Consider the following 27,377-nt stretch of genomic DNA (forward strand, 5'->3'; position numbering starts at 1 on the left):
ACATGGATGGTTGGAGCCGGTTGAAGCATTTTTCATCTATGGTTGAAGCTATTTTTGTCAACGGTTGTACCAACACGGCGACTCCGACTCTGCTATAGTGACACTTGCCTCCTGAATCCATTGCCATCGCCAACGCAACCCTAGGAGCTAAACACCGGCTTCCTGTTTGGTTTTGAACCAAGTTTTGTTGATAATGGATGAAATTATAAGCCCATGAACGCAACTCTGGAATGGTGGAAGTGTTAGAACAGAACCAAGTTTCCCTCATCATATAATTGTATGTTCAATATTAAACAGGTCGGTCGTAGACTAATCATAAAGATGATAATACTGCGATTTTACTAGTATTCAGTGCTCATTCTAGAAAACACACATAGACCACTAAATCTAAAATTTCCAAATTAGCATGATTCTAGAATGCTCATACATGTACGACGGTTTGTACGAAAACCATGACCTGCGGATCCCACTAATTCTTTTCCTTTTTTGACTACCTTCCCTTTTTTGAACGGTCACCGGAAGAGAGAGCTTCCGCACCTGAATATATTACCGCTCATAGTTGTTACTCCCTCCGGTCCATAATATAAAACGTTTTTGTAAGGAAGTATTCCCTCCGTCAGAGGGAGTACATTACAAGAGGGGATCAAGACTAGAGGAGAGACAATTAAGCCAGGATCTGTCGGCGTCTCGTAGTGCAATGTCTTTGAATCTAAATATCCAGAGCGAGAAATCAAAAATAATGTTCCCTTTGAGAATGAATGCTTGTATTGAAAGTACATATATAGATAGTTATGGTTTTCTATTTATATAATATACACTACTTTACGAAAGGTAAGAAGAGATGAGAAGCATGCAAACAAAAGAATGTCACCTTTCACAATCAGTAAAATCGCTGGGATTTTGGATCACCCCATGAATGTAAATATCTACCTCTGCTAAAATATGGATAATCAAAACCAACATCTTGCACCGGTATTAGAATGTGAATCTTCCAAAGAATGAGTTTGGTGTCGATCCACCATCTGACAATGCTGTAGCTGGTAAGGAAGCGACATTTGAGAGGACGCCATGTTGGCATTTATTGAGCTGCCAAGGTTAAGAATGTCAACTTGGCATAATTGGTATTTTAATATCAGTCTTATAACAGTCATTCCTGTTGCAGATAATTTCCAACCAAGATATCATTGAAAACTTTATACCGGGCATGGAAGCAAGATAAATTCTCAGTACTTGTAACAACAACAAAAAAAACACTCCCAAAACTAAACCCATGTCAGCAGGATGGAAGCAGAAATCCATAGATGATAGACCCAGGTCCTTGTTCAAGGTGATTAGATGAACTCTACCATAATCATAATGACAGTTAGTTAATGCTTATATGCTGAGTACAAGTTTGAGAAGGATGGGGTTTTCCTAAGTGTGGCTTTTAATATCTATATTATGCTATAGGAATTATAACTGTCCAGTCTAGAATGTACTCTCCAATTCTACACTATAGACATGTCACATGATGTTTAACAGTGTTATCCGAATAAAACACTTCCCTGTGACCTTAATATTTGAGTAACTTAACCATGTGCTAGAATTATATAGGATCGATTCTCAAAAAAAAAGAATAATATAGGATCTAAGGCCTTCTAGAGCTAATTTGTACTCCATCTGTCCCAAAATAGGTGTCTTGTAGTTAGTACAAAGTTGTACTAAAGTTGAGACACTTATTTTGGGACGGAAGGAGTACTAATTAAACACCATATCAGAGGTTACAAGCTAGGACACTAAGATAAAACATTTTATATATACTAGTACACAAGTACCTCGTCAGGGCTGAACTGTAGTAGCATCGCAACCACGGGCAGCAAGGCCCCCACCTCCCCTGTGTAAAAGATACCAAGTCGATGTTTCATATCATCTGCCAATCAACAGCAAAATAAGCAATAAAAAGTTCCAGATACCTGTTTCAAGAAGCTTTAAGATCACATTTTTTAGGTATGTCATATCTACTCCTTCTCGCTTTTGTGATCTCTCCATATTCCGAAGCTCAGCCTTCAACATTGCTTCCTGAAATACAGAATTTCAATAGATCAGGCATCCAACTGAAGGCCTCGCACCAATAACAAGTCATGTAAAGATTACAAATTTCATCGGAACACAAAAAGGGTGAAAGATATTTTTGATAAATATAAGGTCTTAGTTCTGTATTTTATTCAACTCATCACTGCATTGACCGAATAGCAAAAGGGGAAGGGGGCACAAACTATATGAATATAATTTTGTGAAATGCAGGAAGCATGTGTCTAGTTCAATCAATTATAAATGATTAAACAGTACACAATACATGTACATAAACTGTTGTTACATATTCATGACTTCACTGACTCCCATCGCTGGATTCCACGAGAATCCCACAGAACAAGGAATATTGTGCAACTTAACGGCCTAGAGACAAAGCTTCTATTAGCCTACTGCACTCCAATGTTCACGTGATAAAATAAGAATAGGACATCTTTCATACTTCTAAGAATGTATCACAAAGAATAATGACCCGAAAATTAATCACAACACGAATAATGTGACAACAGTTAATACCAAAATTTTCACTATCAGTTTCAGCAAGGTTAGTTAGATAAATAAAATTTGACCAGAACAGCATCAAGGAACAGATAATATAGGAGCATGACTTCCATTATTTTCTATATCAACTGTGGTATGTTATGACATACAAACACCAAAGCCTTTCAATTCCGAACAAGTTGGAGTGGGCTAGAATTGAAACCCATGAGATCTCGAAACTTAGTTATGGTTCTGGCCTGTGGATAACTAACTTCCACTCACCCCTGTCCAAGGCTAGTTCTTTGGTGATATTTCAATCCCTCAAGTCTCTCGTAACGGATTCCCCCCATGTCAAGTTTTGGTCTAACCTGATCTCTCCTCACATTTTCAGCACGCTTTATCTTTCCTCTATGCACCGGCGCTTCTGGAGGCCTGTGTTGTACATGCCCAAACCACTCAGACAATGTTGGACAAATTCCTCTTCAATTGGTGCTACCCCAAGTCCCAACTCTATCACATATATCATCATTCCAGACCAGGCCTTTCTTGTGAAGCCACATATCCATCTCAGGATACGCATATCTGCTACATCTAACTGTTGGACATGTCGCCTTTTAGTTGGCCAACATTCTGCGCCATAAAAATTCACGGGTCGAATCACCGTCCTATAGAACCTGCCCTTTAGCTTTTGTCGCGCTCTCTTGTCACAGAGGACGCCAGTGGCTCCATCTGGCTTTGATTCCATGGCTCACATCTTCATCGACATCACCGTCCTTCTGCAGCAATGACCCCAAATATCAAAAGGTGTCCTTTTGTGGTACCGCATGCCCATCAAGGCCAACCTCCTTCTCGTGCCTAGTAGTACTGAAACTGCACCTCATGTACTCAGTTTTAGTTCTACTAAGCCTAAAACTTTTCAATTCCAAAGTCTGTCTCCATAGCTCTAACTTTCTAATAACCCTTGTCCGACTATCGTCGACTAGCAACCACGTCATCCGCAAAGAGCATACACCATGAGGTATCTCCTTGTATATTCCTTGTGACCTCATCCATCACCAAAGCAATAAGATAAGGGCTCAAAGTTGACCGTTGGTGAAGTCCTATTCTAATTTGTAAGTATTAGTGTCGCCATCACTTGTTCGAACACTTGTCACAACATTATCATACATGTCCTTGATGAAGGTAATGCACTTTGTTGGGACTTCACCAACAAAGTATGCTCTTTGTAAGTATCACTGTCGCCATCACTTGCTCGAACACTTTGACGAGTGTTTGTCCAAGGCCCACCACATGACATTTCACTGTATCTTACCTTGGGCCTTCTCCATGTCAATGAACACCATATGCAGTCCTTCTTTTGCTCCTTGTATCTCCCAACAAAACGACTTTCATGTCAACCTCCCAGGCATGAAACCAAACAGATTTTTGGTCACTCCTCTTCTTAAGCGGTGCTCAACGACTCTCATAGCTTCATTGTATGGCTCAGCAGCTTAATTCCATGGTAATTAGCACAGCTTTGAACACCCCCCTTATTCTTGAAGGTTGGTACTAATATACTCTGCCTCCATTCTTCGAGCATCTTGTTTGTCAAATGAGGTTGAAAAGCTTAGTTAGCCATATTAATTGTATTCAAGGCATCTCCACACCTCAATTGGCATACAATCATGACCCATCGCCTTGCCTCCTTTAATCCTTTTTCAAGCCTCCCTGGATTCGCCGCATGTTGGTATCATCAAAGGAGTAGTCCAGCTCAATGGCGGAGCTCTCAGTCTCTCCACTGAACAGTTTGTTAAAGTACTGTCGCCATCTATTCTTGATCTCCTCGTCCTTCACCAGAAGTCGATCTTCTCCATCCTCGATGCATTTGACTTGTTTGACATCCCTCGTCTTCCTTTCTCGGATCTTGGCCATCTTATAGATGTCCCTTTCGCCCTCCCTAGTGTTTAAATGTCGGTAGAGGTCCTCATATGCCCTACCCCTTAGCTTCACTCAGAGCTCGCTTTGTGGTCTTCTTTGCCACCTTGTGCTTCTCTATGTTGTCTGCACTCCTATCCAGGTATATGTGTCCGAAACAATCTTTCTTCTCCTTAATAGCCTTCTGGACATCATTGTTCCACCTCTAGGTGTCTTTAGCTTCGCTTTGACTTCCCCTGGTTACCCCAAACTCCTCTGAAGCCACCTTCCAAACGCAAGTCGGCATCTTAATCGACATATAGTTTGTATCTCCTCCTTCCTCCCAAGAGTCCTCCATAGTAACCCTCTCCTTGAAAGCCTGAGCTGCCTCACACGTAAACTATATGGAAAGCCTGAGCTGCCTCCCCCTTAAACTATATGTTATAATATGGTCGTAGATAATTGATTTCAATTCCTGCCCTGCCCTGCCCACCCCGTGACTGATGACAATACACTCACTAGCAGGCACCATCCATGTGTAGTTTAGTGAAATGAAACCTTCAATGCGCAGTTTTGTGACAGTTCATTATACATGTAGTTTTGCTGATTTTACTCCATGAATAAAGTCAACACACATACCACACTATATTTGGAAAATACGGTACACATTTTGCAAAACTAAATCATATTTAACATACCATGACTAGAATGATCATCTTGTGTTTTTAAATTAATCAGCACATCCAATCAAAGCTACACAACTAATTTAGGTGTGAAAAGGGAAAGATTCAAAGTCACCTGTTGATCATGAAGACGGTTTTCACGCTCAAGATCTTCAACTTCTTGCTGAACAATGCAAAGAACAAATTTAGTTCACACCAAAAATGAAAGAACAGAACCACCGAAAATGTCTGCTAAGCTGAAACTGACTTGAAGCGCCAAGATATGCCTATGTGACTGACTCAATTCTTCTTCCCTTTGTGCTTGTTGCCGTGCAAGAAGCTGAAATGTACACAATTGTAAGCTGAGAACTGTGAGATGTCGTATCCCCGTTGTTACCCGTTTTCATCAAAGTATTGTTGATTAGCGAGGTGTTATAACTTGAATGTGTAACTGAAAAGAAAGAATAGGTAAAACACTAGGACATCATCACAAGGGTGCAAAATTACAGATCAAATGTCCAATTAAATACATGTAACTAGCTCGGACTTCGGTTTCTTGGGAGTTTGCTGGAGCTCGTGTGAGCCGGAGAGGAAGATGGCATCGGTGCTGCCTTTCAAGATTCACGTGGTCTGGTTCGGCCCATTGGCCCTGGTGAGCTGCACCTGGGTTTGTTACCAATAGGGTAACCTTCTGGCTCGCAAAACCAGTAGGTTCCAGTAGGGACTAACCCTTATGACCCAGCCACACACACACATCCGCAACACACAGCCGCCGCCGCCACTGTCGCAAGATGCAGATCGCAGGTAGCCGGCCGGCCACCGGAGTAAGCACACTGGCACACCCCCTGCAGGTTTTTTACCATCTGCCTCTTCTCTCTCCCATCAGCACGTCCCCGCTGGTTCCTCTACCATCTCTGCCTCTCCTCTCTCCCACCGACACGCCCACCTGCTGGTTCCTCTCCAATTCGCCTCTCCTCTCTCGCTGGTCTGCAAGTCTTTCCCATAGCTATTGACATCGACCGGCACGGGATGCAAATGGCAAGCCAAGAGCAGAAAGATGCCATTGACCATGAGGTGTTCGTTTTCTAAATTCAGCACAAGCCCCTTTTAGCCCTGTGGCCTTCTTTGTTTTGTCTTTCGCCCTTAATCCAGGTCATGATTTAGTTGTTGCACTCCCCTTTTTTAGCACAAAGCTGCTGTACTGGTGTGTTGTGCTCCCAGCACAAGCTGCAGGTGGTAGGGCCGAACCTAGAACCTAAATGTTACCCTTTACCCTACCAGGGAGGTACGGGCCAAACCTTTAACCTGACATTTTCCAACAGGTTCTGAGGTCCAACACCAGGGGGGGACCGGATCAGACCACTTGAATATTGAGCTGCCATACAAAGCCAACGAGCTGCAGCCAACATCCGCCCAAGTCGAGACAGTACGCGGCTCAAGCTTCCGTTAGATCGTAGATCGACGGCTGATAGGTGCTTGGACAAACTGAACCGGCACTAATATATCAGGCCCTTGTCGAGACAGGTACAGTCCTGACATGAGGCCCTGGTGAGTGAAGGCTCAGCAGCAGTCCTGGACTAGGGGGGCAGGGGCTGAGCTTGTGGAACCATGCTGGTAACCCTTGCGTGGCTGCTCCTGTGGATCTGGTTTGTGTTGAAATATATTGCCCGCCGTTCTCTATCAGTTTGGATTTTTGGAGTAATTGGATAGTGCATGAATTCAATATAGTTTTATTGGATTAGCTGTGTGTGAATATGTGATGGATTCTTCAGCCAATTTGATTAAGCTGTGTGATAGATTCTTGACAAAGTTTTATTCGACTATTTTTCCCTTGATGCCATTTTAGTTGATCATTTTTATGCAAATTGCAGCTGATGACCAGCTATTCACAGTACCTATCTGCCCCACCTCTGTGGCCACGTGGCACACACACATGACCAATAACAAGACCTTGGAAGTAGTTAGTTGCCAATGTGAGATGGAGAACATCCAATGATATAGAGGTCGTGCTTAGCTACCCACTGGGTAGAGAATCCACTCGTATAGCCAAGTACAGGAACAGTGGTTAGAAATTGATAATATCCACTAGATTTTTGCAACATTTTACTAACAATTTCCTACTGAACATTTAAGAGAATAGTTTATTTGAAACATAACATTACCAGAATTTGCTGCTCAGCCAATTCAATACTTAGTGCATCCTGTTTAACATATCCTGCAAATACAAATAGTGTTAACAGTGCCAAAACATCCGCAAAAAAAGTTAACAGTGCCAAATTTTAACCATTCAACTGATGGGGAAAACAAAGGAGATTAGAAAATGATATAGTATTGAGAAAACCAATTACCTGGGCTTTGATTGTCACGTTTGCTGACCTGTAGCATCAATACAGTACTCTCATCAGCAGTTTCAAAACATAACTCCATATATTCACAAGTAATTGCAATGTGAAATATGAGAAGGAAACTCTCACTGTTGTGAACTTGATTCACAATGGGATAACTACCATGCTGAAGATAGCCAGACGGCATGGCTGCGACGAATTGGGTAGACATAGGTTGGGACAAGAGAATAAACTGGAGAGATAAGATTGATTGTTCTTGCTTGCCTTAACCCTAGATACATGTCATCCTTTTATAGTGGAAGCTTAGGCCACTGACCTTTCCTAACACAATATGACTTCTAATGAATGAGACTCCTAGTCCTAAACTTCCTAATACAATGTCATTCCCTAAAGGACTCTTCTCCTTTCCTTCCCCAGCACATGACCTGCTGTTGCTGCAATATCCCTGGCCCTCTTGCTGGCCGCATCCACCGTACTAGTGTCCACAACACTACACCCTTTCCAGACTAGCAGCTTGTCCTCAAGCTGCAGGATGGTGGCCATGGTTGAAGTTCAATCACATCACACTGAACTATTTGCTCGGCAGTATATTTTGTTAGATCAATCCCTTGGTCTTCCCTCGGCTCCTTTTCCTTTGTATGCACAATTCAACAGCAACCCCATACAAAATTCAAAGCACAACACCTCTGCAAGCTTTTTTTTCAAAACTGAAACTGTTGAATGTGTGGCACATCACTGTTGGCCCAAGAGGCCCAGGTCCATACCCCAGAGAGGTATTCGAGCTAGAAGGAGAGGAACTCGATCTGTCTGGAGCTAAACGCCGCTACACCACACTGAAGCCACGGGGTACGCCTCTCCTCCTCTCTTAACATGGTATCGGACCAGGAGGCGGCCTAGTCGCGGGCGACAGCAGGGCCCTACTGGAAGGGGGAAGGCGGTGGCGGACCTGCACGACGGCGGGGCAGCTGCGGCATGCAGCAGGCGAGCTCGGGCAGGCGGCTGGTGAGGAGCGCACGGCATGGCTGCACACGAGCTGTGGGGAACACTGGTGGCCGTGGCCCGACATCTTCCTCTTCTTCTCTTCTCCGGTGGCTTGAGTTTGACTCTTGTTGCTGGAGCGGTGGTGTGTGTGTGAGGAACTGCTGGAGCTGCTGAGAAGGGGAGAAGAAAACAGTGGAGAAGGAAAGATTGAGTGCGACTGGTTCTGCTGCTGCTGAGGGCATCTGCTAAGAGCTGCTGCTGCTGCTGTGCTGATTAGAGAAAAAGGAGGAGCTGCTGCTGTTTCTGTTGCTGCTGCTGCTGGTTTGCACTCCTGAGGGCTGAACTACTGCTGCTGCTGTCTTGAAGTGTAGAGTAGGAGCTGGTGGTGCCTGTGTTGCTGCTGCTTCTGTTGGAGGTGTTGCTGCTGCATGCAGTTATTCGAGGAGGGCTAGCTGCTGTGTGTGGCTGCCTGGGAGGAAGATGGCAGGTGGTGAGGTCATGGATTCGGTGCGGCTGGATGATGGATGTTCATGTGACGCAGAGGAGGAAAGAGGAAGGCGTGTAGGAGATGAAAGGCTAGGAAGAGACCATGACCTGAAGAGGACACATGTGCCAGGCGGGTGTGAGCTGCACGAGGCAGAGGAGGCGATGGCGAATGGCGTTGGTTTGCTGTGGACATGTGCAGCAAGTATGTGACAGCACACGTGTGCTTTGTTGTTTCCCCTCGGCGAAGCGATGCAGGAAGTAGAGGATACATGTGAGATCGAACAACATGATAGCCAGGAGGACGCTAGTCTTCCAAGTTTGGCTCATTTTATCTGTACAAATTAAGGCAACACTGAAAAGGCCACAATAGCTGCTCACAGAACTGATCCGGAGTGGGTGCTCGACTCTGGTGCATCTCAACATGTTGCTGGTGACTTCACGGAATTTGAGTCATATGATCACCTAGGTTGAAGATAGTGTTTCTTGGAAAAAGTGCACTGACATAGCCACAAGCCTTGCCCAAGCTCCAAAGACCAGCTGGCTCCGGCACTGCTGGAGCCCGCACCACCGGCACCATCTCCATCCCCATTGCAGATCTGGCGCCAGTGGTGAGTTGGCAGCCACATGCCAGATCTGCAACACTGGTTCAAACTTGCAGCCAGCCACCTCCTTCAATCCCAGGAAATATTAAGCCCAACATCAGAATCTCCATCGATTCCTCATTGATAAGACTCGACTAGACGACGAGTCGCTGGTTGGTCCGATCCTTCACGGTAGTGGCAAAACAACAAAGAACGGCGGCAACGACGGTCGGATAAAAAATAGATAGCAGACGTAGAAGAAGAATTGGCCTTTGGATCAAGGAGATAGCATGAAACCAAAGGATTAGACTTGCATCGAAATTAACCCAAGGTTAATCACGACAGCGCAGCAGCAACAATCCCCGATCAAGGATCGCAAAAACTCAGAATATTGACGCCCCCGACCCGGGACTTTTCTCTTGTAACTCTCGATAAGAAAATCAATCTTCCCAAACTAATCTGCATACAAAACTGACGACGCTGCCTTTTATATCCTAGTCACACCAGCCGTAAGGGCCTAAACTAGTAACCAACTCGATATCTCAAACAAACACGGCGATCCTCTCCTTTTACATCTCGGAGAGAGAGAAAAAACCAAACTAACTAGCACGACTTGTACGTGGACCCTTGTATTCTAGTATTCTTTAATTAGGAAGCTAATTAATCATCCGGCCACGCTGATCACACATGACTAATTTAAAACAAAAAAACACCTTATTTGCTTGCACGCTGGAAGTACTTCACCGGACATGAAATACTACCAATATTAGTGCACTTTGGAGGGGTTCTAAAGTTTGGCTTCACCGCGTCCTTCTTCGGCTCCATCGGCGAAACCTCAAAGCAGAAAGAGCCAAGCCGTAGCACAGTCGAAAGTTTAGAATGTGAAGTCTCTGGAATACTTGTGTCAAAACAAATGGCTGTGCTTGTCTTTTGTTCAACACTTGGAGTCGCCCCAAGTAAACCTACGCCATTGGTGCGCACATCACTCATCCAACAGCGCACCTGAAACAGACACCTGCTGTGACTCCGGCGACGATGGCGTCAATCTCACTTCACAGTTACATGGTCACTCTCCTCCATGGGACACGGTCGAGTTGAGAGACTAGACCTCTTTGTGAGAACCTAGACCTGTTTGTGGAATGTGGGCATCAACCAGATTAGGTTCATGGGGAAGTTTCTCGATCGGAGGCAACAATGAAGGTGCGCAAGGCTCCGGTTTTCCTCAGACTCGAGATCAGAGAGCAGAATGTGGTTCCACTCGATCACAGAGAGAGAGAGAGAGAGAGAGTAAGAAAAATAAATCCAATTGCTAGGATCTCGTGTGGCATAATCTGATGGTTAATATGTTCATTTGTGTGATTTAGAGGAACTTCTGCCGTTGAGCTGCATGGACAAAAGACGGTGTTTGTAGGCTGAGCCTTGGATGGATACATGGACAAAAGACGGTGCCATGAAAAATACATGCAAAATGAGAGGTCAAGGGAACGGTATAAAACTTGGGACAAGGAAAGTGAACCAAAAAATGTTTGGGGTCATCCGAACAACATCGATACTCTGAAGGGAGTAAAAAGGACTTTTTATGAATGATGCAAATCACCAGCTAACAGTGGGTCCTTCTTAGCTGTTGCACATGAATTTCCAACAAGTACATAGAAACGAAAAAACATGTGAGAACAAACATAACAGGGAGTGCCCACCATTCATTCCCTTTTTCCTGCTTCAATATAGCAAACAAAGGTAGCAATGAATGGGCTTAATAGAATAACTCACTGCTGCTTTAGCCTCTAAAGAATGATGAAGATCCTTGTTTGCATTGAGAAGTTTAGCTATCTCCCGTTCCTTCTCTTCAATCATTCTATCAGAAATATCACGGAACGATTCATGCTCTTCCTAAAAAAATCAAGAATATATTAAAATACTGAATGGAAAGACCACATTCAGTCATACAAGTCATGCCACAGGGCAGGAAACAACCTTCAATTTCTCATACTTCAGTGTCCATTCCCCTAGGTTCTTCTGAAGGTGGTCTTCAACATGGCCATTGCTTTGACCCTTCATAGACTCACATTTTACTGCATTATCCATGTTCATACATTTGTTCAACGAACCTCATTAAAGAGAAAGGGAAAGAATTCTGAAAATACACTGAAGTCCTCTTACATCTCCAGCTTTCCTCTACACTTGCCAATTTTTTCTCCCATGATTCTTTTTCTGAGAGAAATTGAGAGGTAACATAATCTAATTTTTTCATGACATTCTTCAGTTTTTTGTCCAACTCCGCAAGACCCAAATCCCTGGAAGGAAATTAAGTAAAGGTAAAATGTTTCTCAAACTAAAAACTGCTTGCAGAAAATAAATTGATGGTATCACCGTGCATCAGCTTACAGGAGTAGTGCCAAGGCAGACAGGTCTAAGTGTCTAAAGTAGTCTCGACTCATGATGACTACTATGACCAATCTCAACTGGTCGACTGCCAGTCATAAGACCATACTTGATACAAATACCACACTGCTGGTCTTTTACAGTAAAAAACTGGAGGAGGGAACAACAGTATATGGCTACATACTGAACCAGAAGCACAACATTTTGCTATTTCCGTTAAAAAAACATCTTGCTATCAGATTATTAGAGGCACTTGTAAGAAAGTACATGCTCAAGCGGAACCCAGAAGCGAATCATAACTTCATAAGAAGCTGATATGAGTACATGTCGCACAGCTGATATGAGTACATGTACGCACTGCACATGCTAGATACTGCTCATCTCTACATACTGCTAGTCTGCTACTTACAAGATACTACTGAACGCATTAGGTTTGATCCCCTGGGCTCGATCGGAGGCGTATCCCCTTCGGAGTGGGCACGGACCGACATGAACACACTCTATCCGTGCACAGCACAATATGTCAAGCGACTACTTATACTTGACTAATCAGCAACAGCCAACAGGTCAACAACTCTCGACTAGTCCAATCAGTCGAGTCAGGATGTCCAGCTGAGACCCAAGTACTGACTCATAGATTAGTCAAGCGACTCTAGTAGTGCTCTGAATACCATTCGGATTTTTTTGTCACAATTAGTAGTATTACAAACAAGGTGGGCTACTACTATACACAGGCTAGGAAGTTAGTTCATTTTTTAAATAATACTCCCTCTGTAAACAAATATAAGACGTTTTAGATCACTAAAGAGTAATTCAGTAACCACCAAGTAGTATCTTGGAAGAATTTCCGGAAGCATAACCATTTTAGTTATGGACGTCATTTCAATTTAAGAACATCAACGAAGTTAAGCTGATATACCTTGCCTCAATCTCTTCACTATGCCTGCATTGAGCAACTTGAAGGTCCTGGATCGCTTCATCTCGTTCTTCTAAGGCAGCTGCCACCTCCTTTTCAGCTTCCTACATTACAGCACTGGTGATTGATTAAATAAGTTGTGACATATTTGGTTACATTACACATCTACCAAACAATTGATGGCATACTCTTATTGCTTCTTCATGTGCTTTAAGAACATCTGAATTTTGAGCTGCGCTCAACTCAGCATCCTTCCTTTGCAAAAGTGCATGTGCACGGATCTTGTACGCGGAAAACTCACTTTCTAGTCGACTGATCTGCAAAGTTTAAAATGCTAAATTTTGAGTTCTTGTCATAAGTGCTAGTTACAGCATGTTTAAATGATGTCTTCGCATCTGCAAGTCAGTGAAGCTTTTAAACACAAGGCAGTGTCGTAATAACTGGGTCAATAATATATCCTATGCCATTTTAGGCTTAAAAAGAATCATCGCATAACCAGAACACTAAGGAAAATAGACACAGTGGTTCCTCACTAGTTCAATCTCTCATAGTAAAGGCACTGTCAGGTTTTGTTACCTATTAAAGTTATACTAGACAGACATTTCATCAACTTCTACTCACCTCTTTTCCGGCTACCTTTTTTTACCAGCCTATCTGTGAATAAACCCTTGTAAACACATATCCAAACATGCTTCTCCCTATACTCCGGCTAGCTCTGCTATTCTTGGCTGACCTCTTAACTGCAGAACTGGTACAGGTCGCCATCTTCGGTCCAAACAGAAATATTGCAGCTTATACTATTAATTAAGTACTTACCTGATGAGTTCAGAGGAACTCCATGTTTATTTTATTGTGTTACTGCCTCTGTACTCCATCCTAAACCGCAACCCTTGGAAAGTCCTCAGGTCCACCATTTGGAACACAACCAACTTGCAATGCATGAGGCAACGATGCATTATATTGTTATGGACTCATACTCTGGCTATCAGAGCTGTCAACTATGGAACATACCATCAAGAAAAATACCCAGACATGCAGAGCTAACTGGTGCAACCATCACGTGTTAGGAAGTGTTAACCAAGACGAGTCCGGTTGGAATATGAACAAAGTCAATTAGTTACAGTGTTATGAATCCATATCTTAGAAGTTTGAACGTGTTAAAGAGTCCAGTGTATTGGTTGCATCCTATATCCATACAAAAGAGTCAGCATTATAATTACAAGGCAAGCACCAAAAATCTCTTCTAAAGAAGTGAGCCTAGCTCACTTGGGTGGGGAATTTGGGTTCCTACTTATTATACTGCCAGGGTCTCCGCTACAGTAATCTCTTATATATTCCATCCCCAACTTATTATAAATATCGCCAAACTGGGTGTCTGTCTCCTCTACCAAACTACCCATACGACCTTCGCAGCAAATCCAAACCACAGCGGATAAAGTATTATGTTGTCACCGACTTAAGAACCAATGGTGGTGCCAGGAGGTAGGACCTGTGTTATCAGTACCTAACTTCTACGAAGTAGGGACAGAAAGCTTCCAGTGCAGGTACAAACTTTTGGATAAGATAAGATTTAAAATAAAATGCACCTCCTCCTTCGCAGAAATTAGATCCGAATCTTTGTTTTGAAGCAATTGATTTTGCGTTGACAACTCTGATTCCAATTGATCTGCAGAATATCCAAATATCTGTATAAATGTATTACTCCAAAATTAAAATAGAAAGTTTGGGGCAGACTTACTTCTAAATTTGGCAGATTCTATCTCAGATCTAAAGCGCGCACTTTCCAATGCTTCCAATTTTTCTCTAAGGGATTCACATTCGGCTTCCCAGCTTTGTCTTTCTTTTTCCTGAATGATTATCAGTTGGGACAATTTTGGTTAGTGCCTCCAACTCCAAGACATCATAAAAAAATGTGTTAACCATACAGCAGTAAAAGCTGTTTTAAGGGGAAGTTAACTAAAGTCTAAAATATTCTACTGATGCATGGTGACAAAAAATACTACCTACTCGACATTTTAATAAGTTGATTGAACAAACTCATAGGGTGAGTTAATCTACAAGACAGAAACTAAATCAAGCCAGGCAGGTAGGTATACTCAGAAACAAGGTTACATGGACAGAACATGAAGTAACATGGCAAGTTCTTGTGAACTATAGCTGTTTCAAAATTTGAACTTAGGCTAACCACTAAAAATGATCAGCATATGTGAATAAATAGTATTTTTACCACAATTTCTGGATGCTCACTGTTTCCACAAGATAATAATCAGCATATGTGCTATTGATATTGAAGATGCCTACAAGTTTGGTGTCTAATATATTAAAAACTATCAATGGGAAGAGTTGGTACAAGATAGGCTGACATACATGTTGGTCCTTTAAATGAGTAAGCTCGCCTTTAATCTCCTCCAAGGTAGCTTTAAGCCGGGCAGCTTCACCGGTTGATGCTGCTTCAATTCCGGTTATTTTTGAATCTTTCTCCGCGAGTACCATCTGGAACAGTTTAACTATAAATCAAATATTCCAATAGACAATGGATGTTCTATTTAATCCACCTCTTATTCCCAGCATGTTGAGGCTTATCTTCTTCAGCTAGAGAATACTTTGACAACAACGTATCACATAAGAAAACAGTAATGTTTGAAAACACTCAAGTGGCAGACACAGGATATAACTTAGTCTATGATACAATGCTGCACAAAGATAACTTTTCACTCGAATTAATACCTGCAGTGATTGAATAGTTTTGGATGCCTTTGTCCTCTCTGCAGAAACCTCAGCTAGCTGTGCCTCCAAGCTCTCTAATTGCTTAAGAGAAGAAAGAAGCCAGATTGGATTACCCTAAATACTAATACTTGCATATTCACATTTACAAATGTCCTTCCTGCTTCTCTTTCCTTACCTTGCGATGCTTAGCAGAAAGCTCTGAAACTGATGCATGCCTCTTTTCTTCCGCAGACTGCATTGATCTTTGGATTTGTTCTAGCATCTTTATAGACATCACATTAGTCCACTTCAGATTATTTTAGCTCATCAGAATAACTATTGTTAACTCCGATCATGAGCATCAACTATACACATCCAAAGGTACGCATACATTAATATCTTGTTTGGTTATTTCAGCATACTCAGAGTATGAGAAATAACTAAACAAATCTCAGCAACACAACCAAACACGCAATTATTTTCACTCGATCAGCATTCAGCATCACCTATCCCCCATTTCCACCTTTGTAGGAGATCTTGGCAGTTGGCACTTACTCCTATGAAGTACTAATACGATTTTCAGAATTCGAAGTGTATACCCCTGCAACTCTTTTATCCTTCAAGATCATGTGACTGATTATGTTCGCTTCTGTTTTAAGAACATGATCACATTTCCCACAATTCAAACAACGAGAAATTATTAAGCCCTTTTTATACATGTACGTACCTGCTCTTTTTCAAGCATTGACTGTTGCAATTTCTCAAGGGCATTATTCCTGGCCTCCAAAGCAAGCCGTGTCTCGTCAAAATTACATCTTAACCTATGATTTGCATATAGTAGTAAGACAAAGATATTGTTTAATTAGCATGCCTATTGCAGAAGATAAGCATGAGATTTGATGAGTTGGTTGCAACATTAAGGAGATCATTTACTGGTAACTGCTCGGTTGGCTGGCGAGTAGGGGATTAATAGGGGAATCGGACAGTTAGTCGGCTACTCAGTGACCCACCTGTTAGGAAAGCAACTTAACTTTATTGAAGGCCCAAGGGGCATATATATATTACACATGACTTGAGGTGCAAGAAAACTAAACATAGACTAATAAGGACTCCTAGACCAATACTAATACTCCTTAACACCCCCCCCCCCCCCTTAAAACCCCTTAACCCCCCCCCCCCCCCTCGAATGCAAAGCATATGCAATAGCTTGCATTTGAAGAAGTGTAATACTAAAAAAATGATAATCCAAATCCGCGTCTTGAGAGTGTCGTCATAGCATGAAGAGTCTTCAAAACCTGTCGAGTCACCAAAGGGGATAACGAAGAGATGGCACATCAGAGGAAGACACCCCATCGATAGAAGATACAAGAGAAGTATCAAGAGAAGATGGGTTGATGAAAGAAGATGGCACATCAAGAGAATGAAGCATTGCTTAAAGAATCATGGCCCATGAAAACCGATAGCGAAAGAAGCACGGCGGCAAGAGAATGGGCTTAGATCAACAATGCAAAGAGAGGCCACAGAAATCCTAGAGAGGACAATGGCCAGAAAAAGGCTGACGGACATAGGTATGGTGGACTCACATGACATGAGAAACACAATATCAACGGATTTGATGGACGCAACAGAAAATAAACTAAAAACTAGAAAGCTAGGAAGCACACACTAGATGAAGACGACGAAGCCATTGTGTTAGCAAAAGAGATTATGAAGGAAGTCGTGCATGTAAGATGCCGACAAAGAGCAGCAAAGAGGAGCAAGCAGAGATGCATGAGTGCTACGAGGTTTAGCAGCAGCCAGCGCAGACAAGCATGCTGCAGCAGCAGCCAATATAGTAGGAGATAGCAGCAGCCACGCACACGGAAGCAAAAGCAGGAGAGGAACACCTGCACGGCTGCATGAGCGGACGCACGCGAGTGAGAAGCGGCTGCACACGGGAAAATGCATGCAGAAAGCAGCGGCTGATGAATCGGGATGGTGGTCGTCACGCGGCGGCGACAGTCTTCGCGGGAGGGCCGATCGTCCCGGTGGCAGACTTGGAGAGCAGCCAGCACGAGCACAGGAGCCCTGCACGGGGGCGACGTTGACCGAGGTGGCGGCGATCTTTAGGGCGATGGGATCCTGCGCGACGGTATTGACTGATCCAACCCGATCTCTGGAGGGTGCCAAACCAGCCTGATCTGGAGGCAGCATTGACCAGGGAGGACCCGGGCAGGGCACGTGAAGGAGGGAGGGCAGCGCGAGATGTCCAGAGGAAGATGGCGGCATGGCGAGGGGAGGCAGCGTCCGGCCAAGAGGGGGTTGGTGGCGGCGCAAGATTAGATCGGATCAGCACGAGTTGCGCGTGCGGAAAAAAAAACCTAAAGCTCTAATACCATGTTAGGAAAGCAACTTAACTTTATTGAAGGCCCAAGGGGCATATATATATTACACGTGACTTGAGGTGCAAGAAAACTAAACATAGACTAATAAGGACTCCTAGACCAATACTAATACTCCTTAACACCACCGAGTAGGGATTAATCGGCCAACATTTTGAACAATGGCTGATTGTGCAAGAGTACCAGATATGAACATGTGACACGTAATATACCCCCCCCCCTCCCCAAACGCACGCACAAGAACAAAAGTGGAATGTGTTGTTAACTTTGCAAGATGGTATGTGCATAAATATTGCCAGCTGTGTGGGGTCCACTTTAGTCCCAAATATTCCACCCACGGTGCATCCTGCGCAGCATGCACTGCCGCTGTTCTTCTCTCCCTGCCCTGACCATCTTATCACAGGACACGGTGCTTGTATTGTCGTACAGTTGCTCCGTGCAATCATCTCTACCTCCTGCTGTTCTCTCGATGATAACGAGGCCTGCTGGGCCAGGGTCAGGTGGCAAATGGCACCAGATATAGAGTGCATATTGACTATTCAGTTTTCTTGAAAACAGAGAGTAGAGCGTGGAGCCATGGGAAGTGATAGGGAGCTAGAGAAGAATGACGAGTAGTGGTGAGCTGGGCGAAATGGAATTGCGGAGGACAGGTGAAGCTAAGTGTTGTGTTTACATGGCGAAAGGAGAAGAAGGGTGGCCTCGTTGCAAGCGGTCATGCAGCGCGTACATGTCCCAGCAGAAGCTCTTTTGGGAGCAGACAGTGGCGTGCTTCAAGGACACGTAGAGCATGCATGCTGACTCACGCTGCAGCGCCGACGGCAAACAGAGTTACGAGGTGGCGGCAAGCTCATCCTGTTCGACATTCAGGCCATGCTCCCCCGCTTCATCGTCCTCTACATGCTAAGGCACTAGAAAGTTTTATTAGCTAGCTGTGGTTTCTGTTTGTTAAGAGTTATATATATTTACCAGTGTACCCCTTTGTATTTTCCCCGTTCTATATATACTGGCCTATGGCCACCTGGAAATACAAGTTGCTATTTCCCTAACATGGTATTAGAGCCTAGTTTTTTTCCCTTCTAGGTCACAACTCGTGTCTCTGGTCGATCTTGTACTGCTTACCCTCGATCCAAATTCTCACGCCACCGCCTTCTTGCCCATGCCTTCCCGTTTCCTTCTCCAAGACACAACCGTCGTACTGTCCTAAATCAGCTAGATTGACCACTTCTCTCCGCATACGTTTGCAGCCTCCGCATAGTCCTCCGCCGATGCGCCGATCTCAACCTCGTCCGCCGTCCCGCCCTTCGCCTATCTGCCGTCGCCTTCGCCTGGTCCGCCAGCATCCTGTCGTCCATCGTCGGCTTCTCGTGTGTGAGGCTGTTGTTCCGTGCATTCGCCTCGTCCGCCGGCTTCCGCATGCATGCTACTGCCCCGTGTACGACGGCGCAGGCTGCTACTGCTCTATTGTGGCTTGCTGGCCATGCTACTGGTTGCTACAAGCCAATACCTGCTGCTACTAACTGTTGTTCATGGTATAGTGTCTGATTCGAAGTGCACGGATTGTTTCCTATTTCGGTTCAGCCAGCCGCCGCCTGTCCTCCTCCATCGAGCAGTCTGCCCAGGATATTGTGTTCTGTTCGGTTGGATCGACTGATTACAAATAAAAGTAAGTAAAAAGAGAGAAGAGAGAAAAGGTGCAATGTCTTCATTGGGCACAGTTTCCCTCCTTGTTGCCCGCTGATTTTTGACGGTGTTCCCTACACTAATCATGTCTCGCACATGCGCCGCCTCTCAATGCTTGGTGCTTGTCCGCCTGTGACGTCGTCCCCTTTGGCGTCTTTCGTAGGTTGTGCTAGTCGCTCTACAGCGACTTCTACATAAGGTCATGGTGGTCGCTCTTTGCGACCTCCACACATGGTGATTGTCGCTCTACCTCGACTCCTCTCGCGACTTCAACAGCATTTTTGGTGCATCTCGCTCCATCGACTACGCCTCACACACGCGCCTTCCCTTGGCCCTTGGTGCTTGTCTACATGCGACCTCGTCTCATGCACCGGCTTCTGCATAAGATACTGGTCATGCTAAACCGCCTCCTCCAGCGGCCTCCACAGGAGGCGGTGGCCACTCCTTTGTCGATGTTGCTATGTTGACTACGCCGGTTGCGTCCTTCAGTGAGCAGAAGATTGTGCGACTTCGCGGCCAGCTGACTGCCTCCGGCTCTCCATTATCAAGTGCCTCTACGTCAACATCCTCATATGAGCCCCTGACTGAGCAGGAGGTTGCGCGACTTCGATGCATGCTAGTTGCATCTTCCGATTCTCCATTGACAAGTTCTGCTCGTTCTTCTAGCGACTCTTCTGGCATTATGAGACCACCTTGTACACAGGCAGGTACATATGTGTGGATTCTTGATATTAGAGCATCTTTCCATATGACTCAAGATTGTTATGTGGACCAGCCCATGTTAGGAAAGAGTCTTGTCAGTTTAGAGATTCTATTAGAGTTTGAATAGATTTCCGGCTTGTTGGCCAAAGTCTTGTCTATTATATTAAGGAGCCGACCCTTTGTTGTTTACTTTTATCTACTTTTCAGTAATTAGGGTTAGGTCAGTATTAGTTCTTCCAATTTGGTATCAGATCCATCTATGATGGCGGACAATGAAATTGAGATCGAGGCTGTGGAGCTGATGAACATCATCACAAAGCAATTGGAGGCCTTAGCACTCCAACGAGCGGAGGATCAGGCGCTCCTTGCCGACATGGTGCAGCTCTTGACGGGACTCAAGCAACGGCTGTCTGTCGTGCCCCCGTCTCCAGATTCCACGACTGCAGCAGCCGCCCATGACGCCACCTCCGCAAGCCCGGCCCTCCTCCCCAATGATGACTCGACTCTGGTGCTCCCCCTCACCAACACCTCTGGTGTCTCCTTCTCCAGCGGGAGAAATCGCCGCCACCGCTGCCACCGGACTTCCACCAGCCGGGCAGATTGTCCACCCCCACCACCCCCTCACTTTTGTTGCCAACCACCATCAGCCGCCAGCACCCTTTTCCCACCAACAGCAATCTCCTTACTCGCCACAGCCACCCCTAATATCAATCTGGGCCACCTGGCACCCTCACCCTACAGCCCAAATCCCACCCCCAATGTTGCCACCCACCTACCTGCAGCCGCCCTACCATCACCAGCGGCAGCAGATTTTCACCGCCACCTCTACCGCCTTCATGTCTCCACCCGTGAACCGATTTCATACGCCGCTATGGCCGCACCCCCCTACACAACCCATCTATGGATCCACCCCACCCATCACCTCCCTTCCGCCTCTACCTAACAACCACCTCGGCTCAGGTTCCGGTTCTGGCGTTCGCTTCCACAAGCTCAACTTCCCTATGTATGATGGTTCGGTCGATCCTCTTGGTTGGATCTATATGTGTGAGCGGTTTTTCCGTGGACAGCGCACGGCCGAAGCTGACAAGGTCTATGCGCCATCTACTTCTAATGTGCCATCTTCCTCGTCTCAGCCAACTTATCGCTTGCGTGCTCATCCGCTTCCGCTTGTTAACCGCCTTGATTTTCCAAGCGCTAACGTTGCTGTTCTTGAGCCGACTTCTTATCGTGATGTTGTTCTTCCTCGTCTCAGCCAACTTATCGCTTGTGTGCTCATCCGCTTCCGCATGTAGACCGCCTTAGTTTTCCAAGCGCTAACGTTGTTGTTCTTGAGCAGACTTGTCATGATGTTGTTCATCCCGAATGGCAATTTGCGATGGCCAAGGAGATTGATGCTATTGAGCGCACCATTACATGGGATTTTGTTTCTCTTCTTTCACATGTTCATTCCATCACTTGTAAGTGGGCCTACAAGGTTAAGACTCGCTCTAATGATTCTCTTAAGTGTTTATTACATGTTCTTTCAGCGCGAGCATGGTCGTGATTGCACGAGACTTCTCATGTGGCCCATATGACCACTGTTCGCACACTTCTTGTTGTGGCCTCTATTCGCCATGGGTCTGTGACTCAGCTTGATGTTAAGAATGTCTTTCTTGTTGGCGTCGCCTCTCCTCGCAGCGCCGCTTCTTCTTCTACCTCAAGCTCTCTCTTCTATGGTTTGTCACAAGAACACATGTGACCAGGGAACACACGCACACACCTCACTCTGCTAGCTTTGCTTATATCTCCCGGTGAGAGCATAGGCGCTACATCTTTTCCCTCAGCCCACTCGGTCTCTCTTTCATTTACTCAATGCAACATATATACACAGGAGATGGCCACACGCACGCCTATCCCGACCGCCACACTCGGCCACCATACCACGTACGAGCATGTCCAGCTAACTAATCCCTGGATTCTCTCCTTTATCTAGTATGACCCAGCTGCCCAACAAACAGCTCATGCATGCACTAAGCCACTAACTAATCTATGCATGCAACTAACTAATAGTAGTAGCTTTGCATGTGTAGCGTGAATCACATCTCAGACGTCGTACACAGCCACAGCTCCTAGCGGCATGACTCAACTATATGCATGAAACAAAATATGATGAAAACTAAATAACAAGGTTAACTCTAACAATCACCCCCTTAACCTGTTCCGCTATGAATTCCAAGGGGGGTTAGAGTTATATATATTTAGTCGTGTACCCTTTTGTATTTTCCCCGTTCTATAAAGGTTTTTTTGAAGGGGGGCCTTGGCGCCTGTGAAGCTGTTGCCTTGTGACCATGAGGTCACAGGTTCGAGTCCTGGAAACAGCCTCTTACAGAAATGTAGGGAAAAGTTGCATGCTAAAGACCCCAAGTGGTCAGACTCTTCCCCAGACCCTGCGCAAGCAGGGTTAAGTGCGCCGGGTTGCCCTTTTTTGTAAGGGGTTTTCTGCATGTTGTACCACACTTGTACGTGTATATATACTGGCCTAGGGCCACCCCGAAATACAAGTTGCTACTTCCCTAACACCGTTTATCTGAATCCAGATTGACTCAGTTTACCATCATGTCAATTACCACCACTAAACACTACTCCCTCCGTCCCATAATATAAGATCATTTTGCAAGCTAACATAGTTTGCAAAACAATCTTATATTGTCGGACGGAAGGAGTAACTGTAAGCTAGGCTGCTTGCTCCATCAGTCTAGCGTGTTCCTTTCTTGTTTTGCTGCGTGATGTAGGTGACAACCCAACCTCCCAAATCCAGGGTAGGAGAGGATATTGACTGCAGCAACCAAATTTGGAAGCACCAAAGGATCCAAGACTGTCATCAACAGAGGGGAGTAGCCCCGCTCATCGCCAACGACCAATTCTTCTCCAAATCCAGCCTGCCAGAAAACATCGCCACGCCACCTCCACAGATTAATGGACTCTCACCAGTGGCTTCTCTTTCCCTGGATCACCTCGTGTGCAGGCTTGCTTGGTGCCTGACATCGTGGCGGTGCGGAGAGCAGCAGATTTGGAAGGTGAGCTTATCGACCTCAAGTGCATTTTACTCTTTAAAAGATAGAATCTTATCTAACTACGCAAGCTGGGCGGGTTGGGCGCTAATTATTTCTTCACTGAGTTTGTTCACAAAGTAAAGTAAAAATTGGTGGCGACTGATCCACCAGTGTGGTGGCTGGGCCAGTAGGTCAACAAAGTTTCGTCGTGCCTATAACTAGCAGTTGAATGGCATCTCTAGTAGTTGGGAGGTTTTACTTGGTTTATGGTGGGGCGGCTCTATATAAGAAAGGTTGCAACATTATTAGTCTTGTTTACGGATGCAAGCTGGGCGTGTTGGGCTGATCCACCCATATTAGTTGCTTCACTAATTTAAGAGTTTTGTGCACAAAGTGAAGTAAAAATTGAGTGGGAATTGATCCCCCAGTTGAGTGAACTGGGCCAGTAGGTCAACTCAGTCTCATTCCTAACCTCATATCTAGAAGTTGAAAAGGCATTTACAGTAGTTAGGAGGTTCTAAGGCAGTGGGGCTCTGTATAAGAGGTTGCCATATTGTGACTGAGATTAAGCAAAAGATAGATCAAGTACATTACCCAAGTCCCTCAAATCCCTGCTACATCTCTGCCCTTTAGCTAGCTATATATTCTAAATTGTACATCATTAAATAGATGGCCCCCTCTCCATCTGGCGGCTAGCACCGTTGTACCTTAAGTCATGTACACGACAACATTGTACAGTGAGACCAGTACATTACTCACTTGTTGTTCACAGTCCGCAGTTGCTGTCTTTCAGCATCCATTGCCCGTAAAGCATCACTAGCCTGGTGACGAGCACGTTCCAGTTCCTGTTGTGCCGCTAGCTGTAGAGAAGCAGTTTCCATAGCCTTCTGATTAATCTCATTAAACCGAGCTTCCAGATCATCTTTTTCCTGTTAAGAAAGAAAACCGTGTCACGAATGAACAAGAAACAACAACTCATGGTTATATTATCTCGAAACCAACTCATAGTTCTAGCACGTGGATAGCTAACTTCCATGCCCCTGTCCATGGCGAGTTCTTTGGTGATATTCCAGTCCATATATCTCTTCAGGGACGTCATTAAAAAAATCAAAAATTATAACTCGCGCAAATTCTTGAGCAGACATCGAGTGATTTCCAAACTGAATGCATAAATTTTAGAAAGTGATGCAACCACTATTCTCAAGTTAATGTACAGAAAGCTTGAAGTGGTTACCTTCTGTATATCTTGTATACGGTTTTTCGCACGCTTGTGAAGCCTCTGGAACTTAGTATCCAACTCAACATATTTGTCATCTCGTTCCTTTAGTTCTTTTTCAATCTTCAGTTGAGCTACATACATGGGAATGAATGATGATTTGGATTCTATAAAAAAGGGAAATGTGCAACGACAGGAAGCAAAAAAGCGCTGGCCACATTACACATAAAAAGGTGCATTCTGATCAAGCAAAAAAGGTCCAGAAGTCGATATTGCCATTATTCAGAGAAGCATAATAATCTCAAGCTAAATGGTTTAAACAAGTTTGGAAAACTGGAGCAGGAAAAACTAGCCTAAATGATAACGCCCACACGTGTGGCACTTATCAACATGGCCCAAACGCAGTCGATGCCGTTCGATCCATTTGCACGAATATTGAAGCAGTTGCCATCTGGGTCGAGAGCCACGTAAGCACCCAGCGTCATGTGGGCGTTATCATTTAGTGCCACGTGTGGGCGCTCCTCGCCCGAACGTGTAGGTGAAACTGCTCTTCGCCCACATGACACTCGCAAGGTGATAGATGGCAACTACAGTTGTGCATATTTGGCAAGTAGTTAATCACACACGGCAACTATGGTTGACCATACATGAAAACTATGGTTTAACCACACGTGGCAACTCCAATTAGTTACACAATGTGCATATGTGGCAACTAGTTAAACAAACACGACAACTATAGTTGACCATACATGGCAACTATGGTTTGACCACACTTGGCAACTCCAATTAGTTACACATGACAACTATATTTAATGATACATGGCAGACATGGCAACTATAGTTAATTACACATGGCAACTAAAGTTGATTACACACGCATTCCCGCTCACAAGGTGGGGGTGAGCAGTTGCCACAAGGTCGTGTGGGCCGCCATAGCTGCGCCCGAATGTGTGGGCAGTTTTAATGCTCGCCCACAGAACTAGAAGAATCGGGCCGATCAACCACGGCATTCCAAGTTCCGCAACCAGACCAATATCAAAGCGTCGGGGAGGGTAGCAACTAACCTTGGTTGAGCTTCGCCGTGAGCTCCTGAACCTTGTCGTCCGCCTCGGCGTAGGACATATTGACGTGCTCGAGGGCCGCCTCCGCAACCTTCTGCGTCTGTTTTTGCTCTTGAACCTCCTTGCTAAGCCTTTCGACCTGCTCCTTCAAGCTCCTAACGAGCTCGGAGTCATCCTCGTCTTCCCTCCCACTGCCTATTCCCACCTCGGCGCTATTCGCCAGCTGCTGAGCACCGGCGATCTGGGACTTGAGGTACTCGTTCTGGATGCTGAGCTCCGTGACCGTCCGCTCGAGCTCTTCGCGTGTCCGTTCCGCCTCGTTCTCACTCGCCCCTTGGTCTTCTCCCGCTACCGCGTCAGTGTCTGCCCTCTCTTCGACCACCGGCGCCGCACTCTCTTCTTGCGACGGATCACACGCCACCTGTTCCGGAGCCGGTGGTGTGGTGCCCTCTTCGGGATCCATCCTTTGCGAGCCGGATCTGGTTTTGCCCCGCCCGCGGGGTCGAGGTCGGGGCATCGGGTGGGATCGGAGAGGCTGACCGTCGAGGTACTGGACTGGATTGGCGAAAGGTGGACTAGATTAGGGTTTACGAGCGAAGCGAAACCCCGGTCTCCAATGGCCCGGTTGAGGCAGGGGAGATTGGCGGGTTCGCCGTTGGTGGCGAAGTGGGATTGTGGGAAGGAAAGTGTTGTCCTGGAACGGAGATGGGAGTCTCAGCCGCGCCACGGTGCTGACGTGTGGGGCCCCCCGGGGCCAGAAGAGAGTGGTGAATAAAAGGGCAATGACCGGCGCCACCGCGCCAGATGCACAACGGTGCCCTCGGAAACCGTCGGACTGGCTCACGCATAAGGGCGAGTTTGGTTGCCTGCATCGAGCCCAATCAAGTCTGTGTGATGCAACACTTTTTGAAGGTGGGTTGTTTTTCTTTTTGAAAGTTGAAGATGGGTGTAACATCTATGATGTGGTTATATCTCTCACGTGTCGAGGCGCGACTTATAGACATAACCGCATGATGATTTAGTCGCAAGTGGGGTAATCTTCACACAATTTCATGTATTGAATAAGAATGGGATAAAGAGTTGGCTTACAATCACCATTTCACACAAATAACAAGTTAAACATACATCATCGAGAATACAATCAAGATCCGATTACGGAACCAAAAAAAAAAGACAACCTCAAATGCTAGATCCTCGATCGTCCCAACTGGGGTCCACTATTGATCAACCGAAAAAGACACGGAATAACGACCAAAATCTTTATCGAGCTCCCACTTGAGCTTGGTAGTAACACCTGCACTGGTATCATCGGCACCTGCAAACTGTTTGGAGGTATCCGTGAGTCACGAGGACTCAGCAATCTCACACCCGCGAGATCAAGACTATTTAAGCTTATGTATAGGAGAAGGTAGTGGGGTGGAGCTGCAGTAAGCACTAAGCATATATGGTGGCTAACATACACAAATAAGAGCGACAAGAGAAGCAACGCAACGGTCGAGAAGCTAGAAGTGATCAAAAAGTGATCCTGAAACTACTTACGTTCAAGCATAACACAAGACCGTGTTCACTTCCCGGACTCCGCCTAGAAGAGACCATCACGGTTACACACGCGGTTGATGCATTTTAATTAAGTTAAGTGTCAAGTTCTCTACAACGGGCATTAATAAATTCTCATCTGCCACATAACCGCGGGCACGACTTTTGAAAGTTTTAACCCTGCAGGGGTGTCCCAGCTTAGCCCATCACAAGCTCCCACGGTCAACGAAGGATATTCCTTCTCCCGGGAAGACCCGACCAGTCTCG

General features: G+C 45.3%; 1 protein-coding gene across 2 annotated transcripts; it reads right to left on the reverse strand.

Annotated features, from left to right (window-relative positions):
* Window positions 1–730: 730 nt before the first annotated feature.
* On the reverse strand, window positions 731–26,297 carry LOC125536953 (protein GRIP). Of its 2 annotated transcripts, XM_048700246.1 has the most exons (21): window positions 25,578–26,296; window positions 24,532–24,647; window positions 24,057–24,226; window positions 16,230–16,323; window positions 15,699–15,785; window positions 15,524–15,604; window positions 15,164–15,289; window positions 14,535–14,643; window positions 14,383–14,462; window positions 12,985–13,113; window positions 12,800–12,900; window positions 11,659–11,792; window positions 11,473–11,570; window positions 11,269–11,388; window positions 7,454–7,481; window positions 7,268–7,320; window positions 5,374–5,445; window positions 5,242–5,289; window positions 1,953–2,058; window positions 1,815–1,873; window positions 731–1,086 (listed from the first exon to the last, which is right to left on the reverse strand). In XM_048700246.1, exons 1-21 carry the CDS (start codon window positions 26,089–26,091, stop codon window positions 976–978), a joined length of 2,436 nt encoding a protein of 811 aa, XP_048556203.1. In that variant the 5' UTR covers window positions 26,092–26,296; the 3' UTR covers window positions 731–975. The 2 variants fall into 2 exon arrangements, with proteins under 2 accessions (XP_048556203.1, XP_048556204.1); XM_048700247.1 differs by lacking the exons at window positions 731–1,086; window positions 1,815–1,873; window positions 1,953–2,058; window positions 5,242–5,289 and having other exon boundaries at window positions 5,406–5,556; window positions 25,578–26,297.
* Between the last annotated feature and the right edge of the window lie 1,080 nt (window positions 26,298–27,377).

Source organism: Triticum urartu, chromosome 2 (genome assembly GCF_003073215.2).
Source record: "Triticum urartu cultivar G1812 chromosome 2, Tu2.1, whole genome shotgun sequence".
Classification (NCBI taxonomy): Eukaryota; Viridiplantae; Streptophyta; class Magnoliopsida; order Poales; family Poaceae; genus Triticum; species Triticum urartu.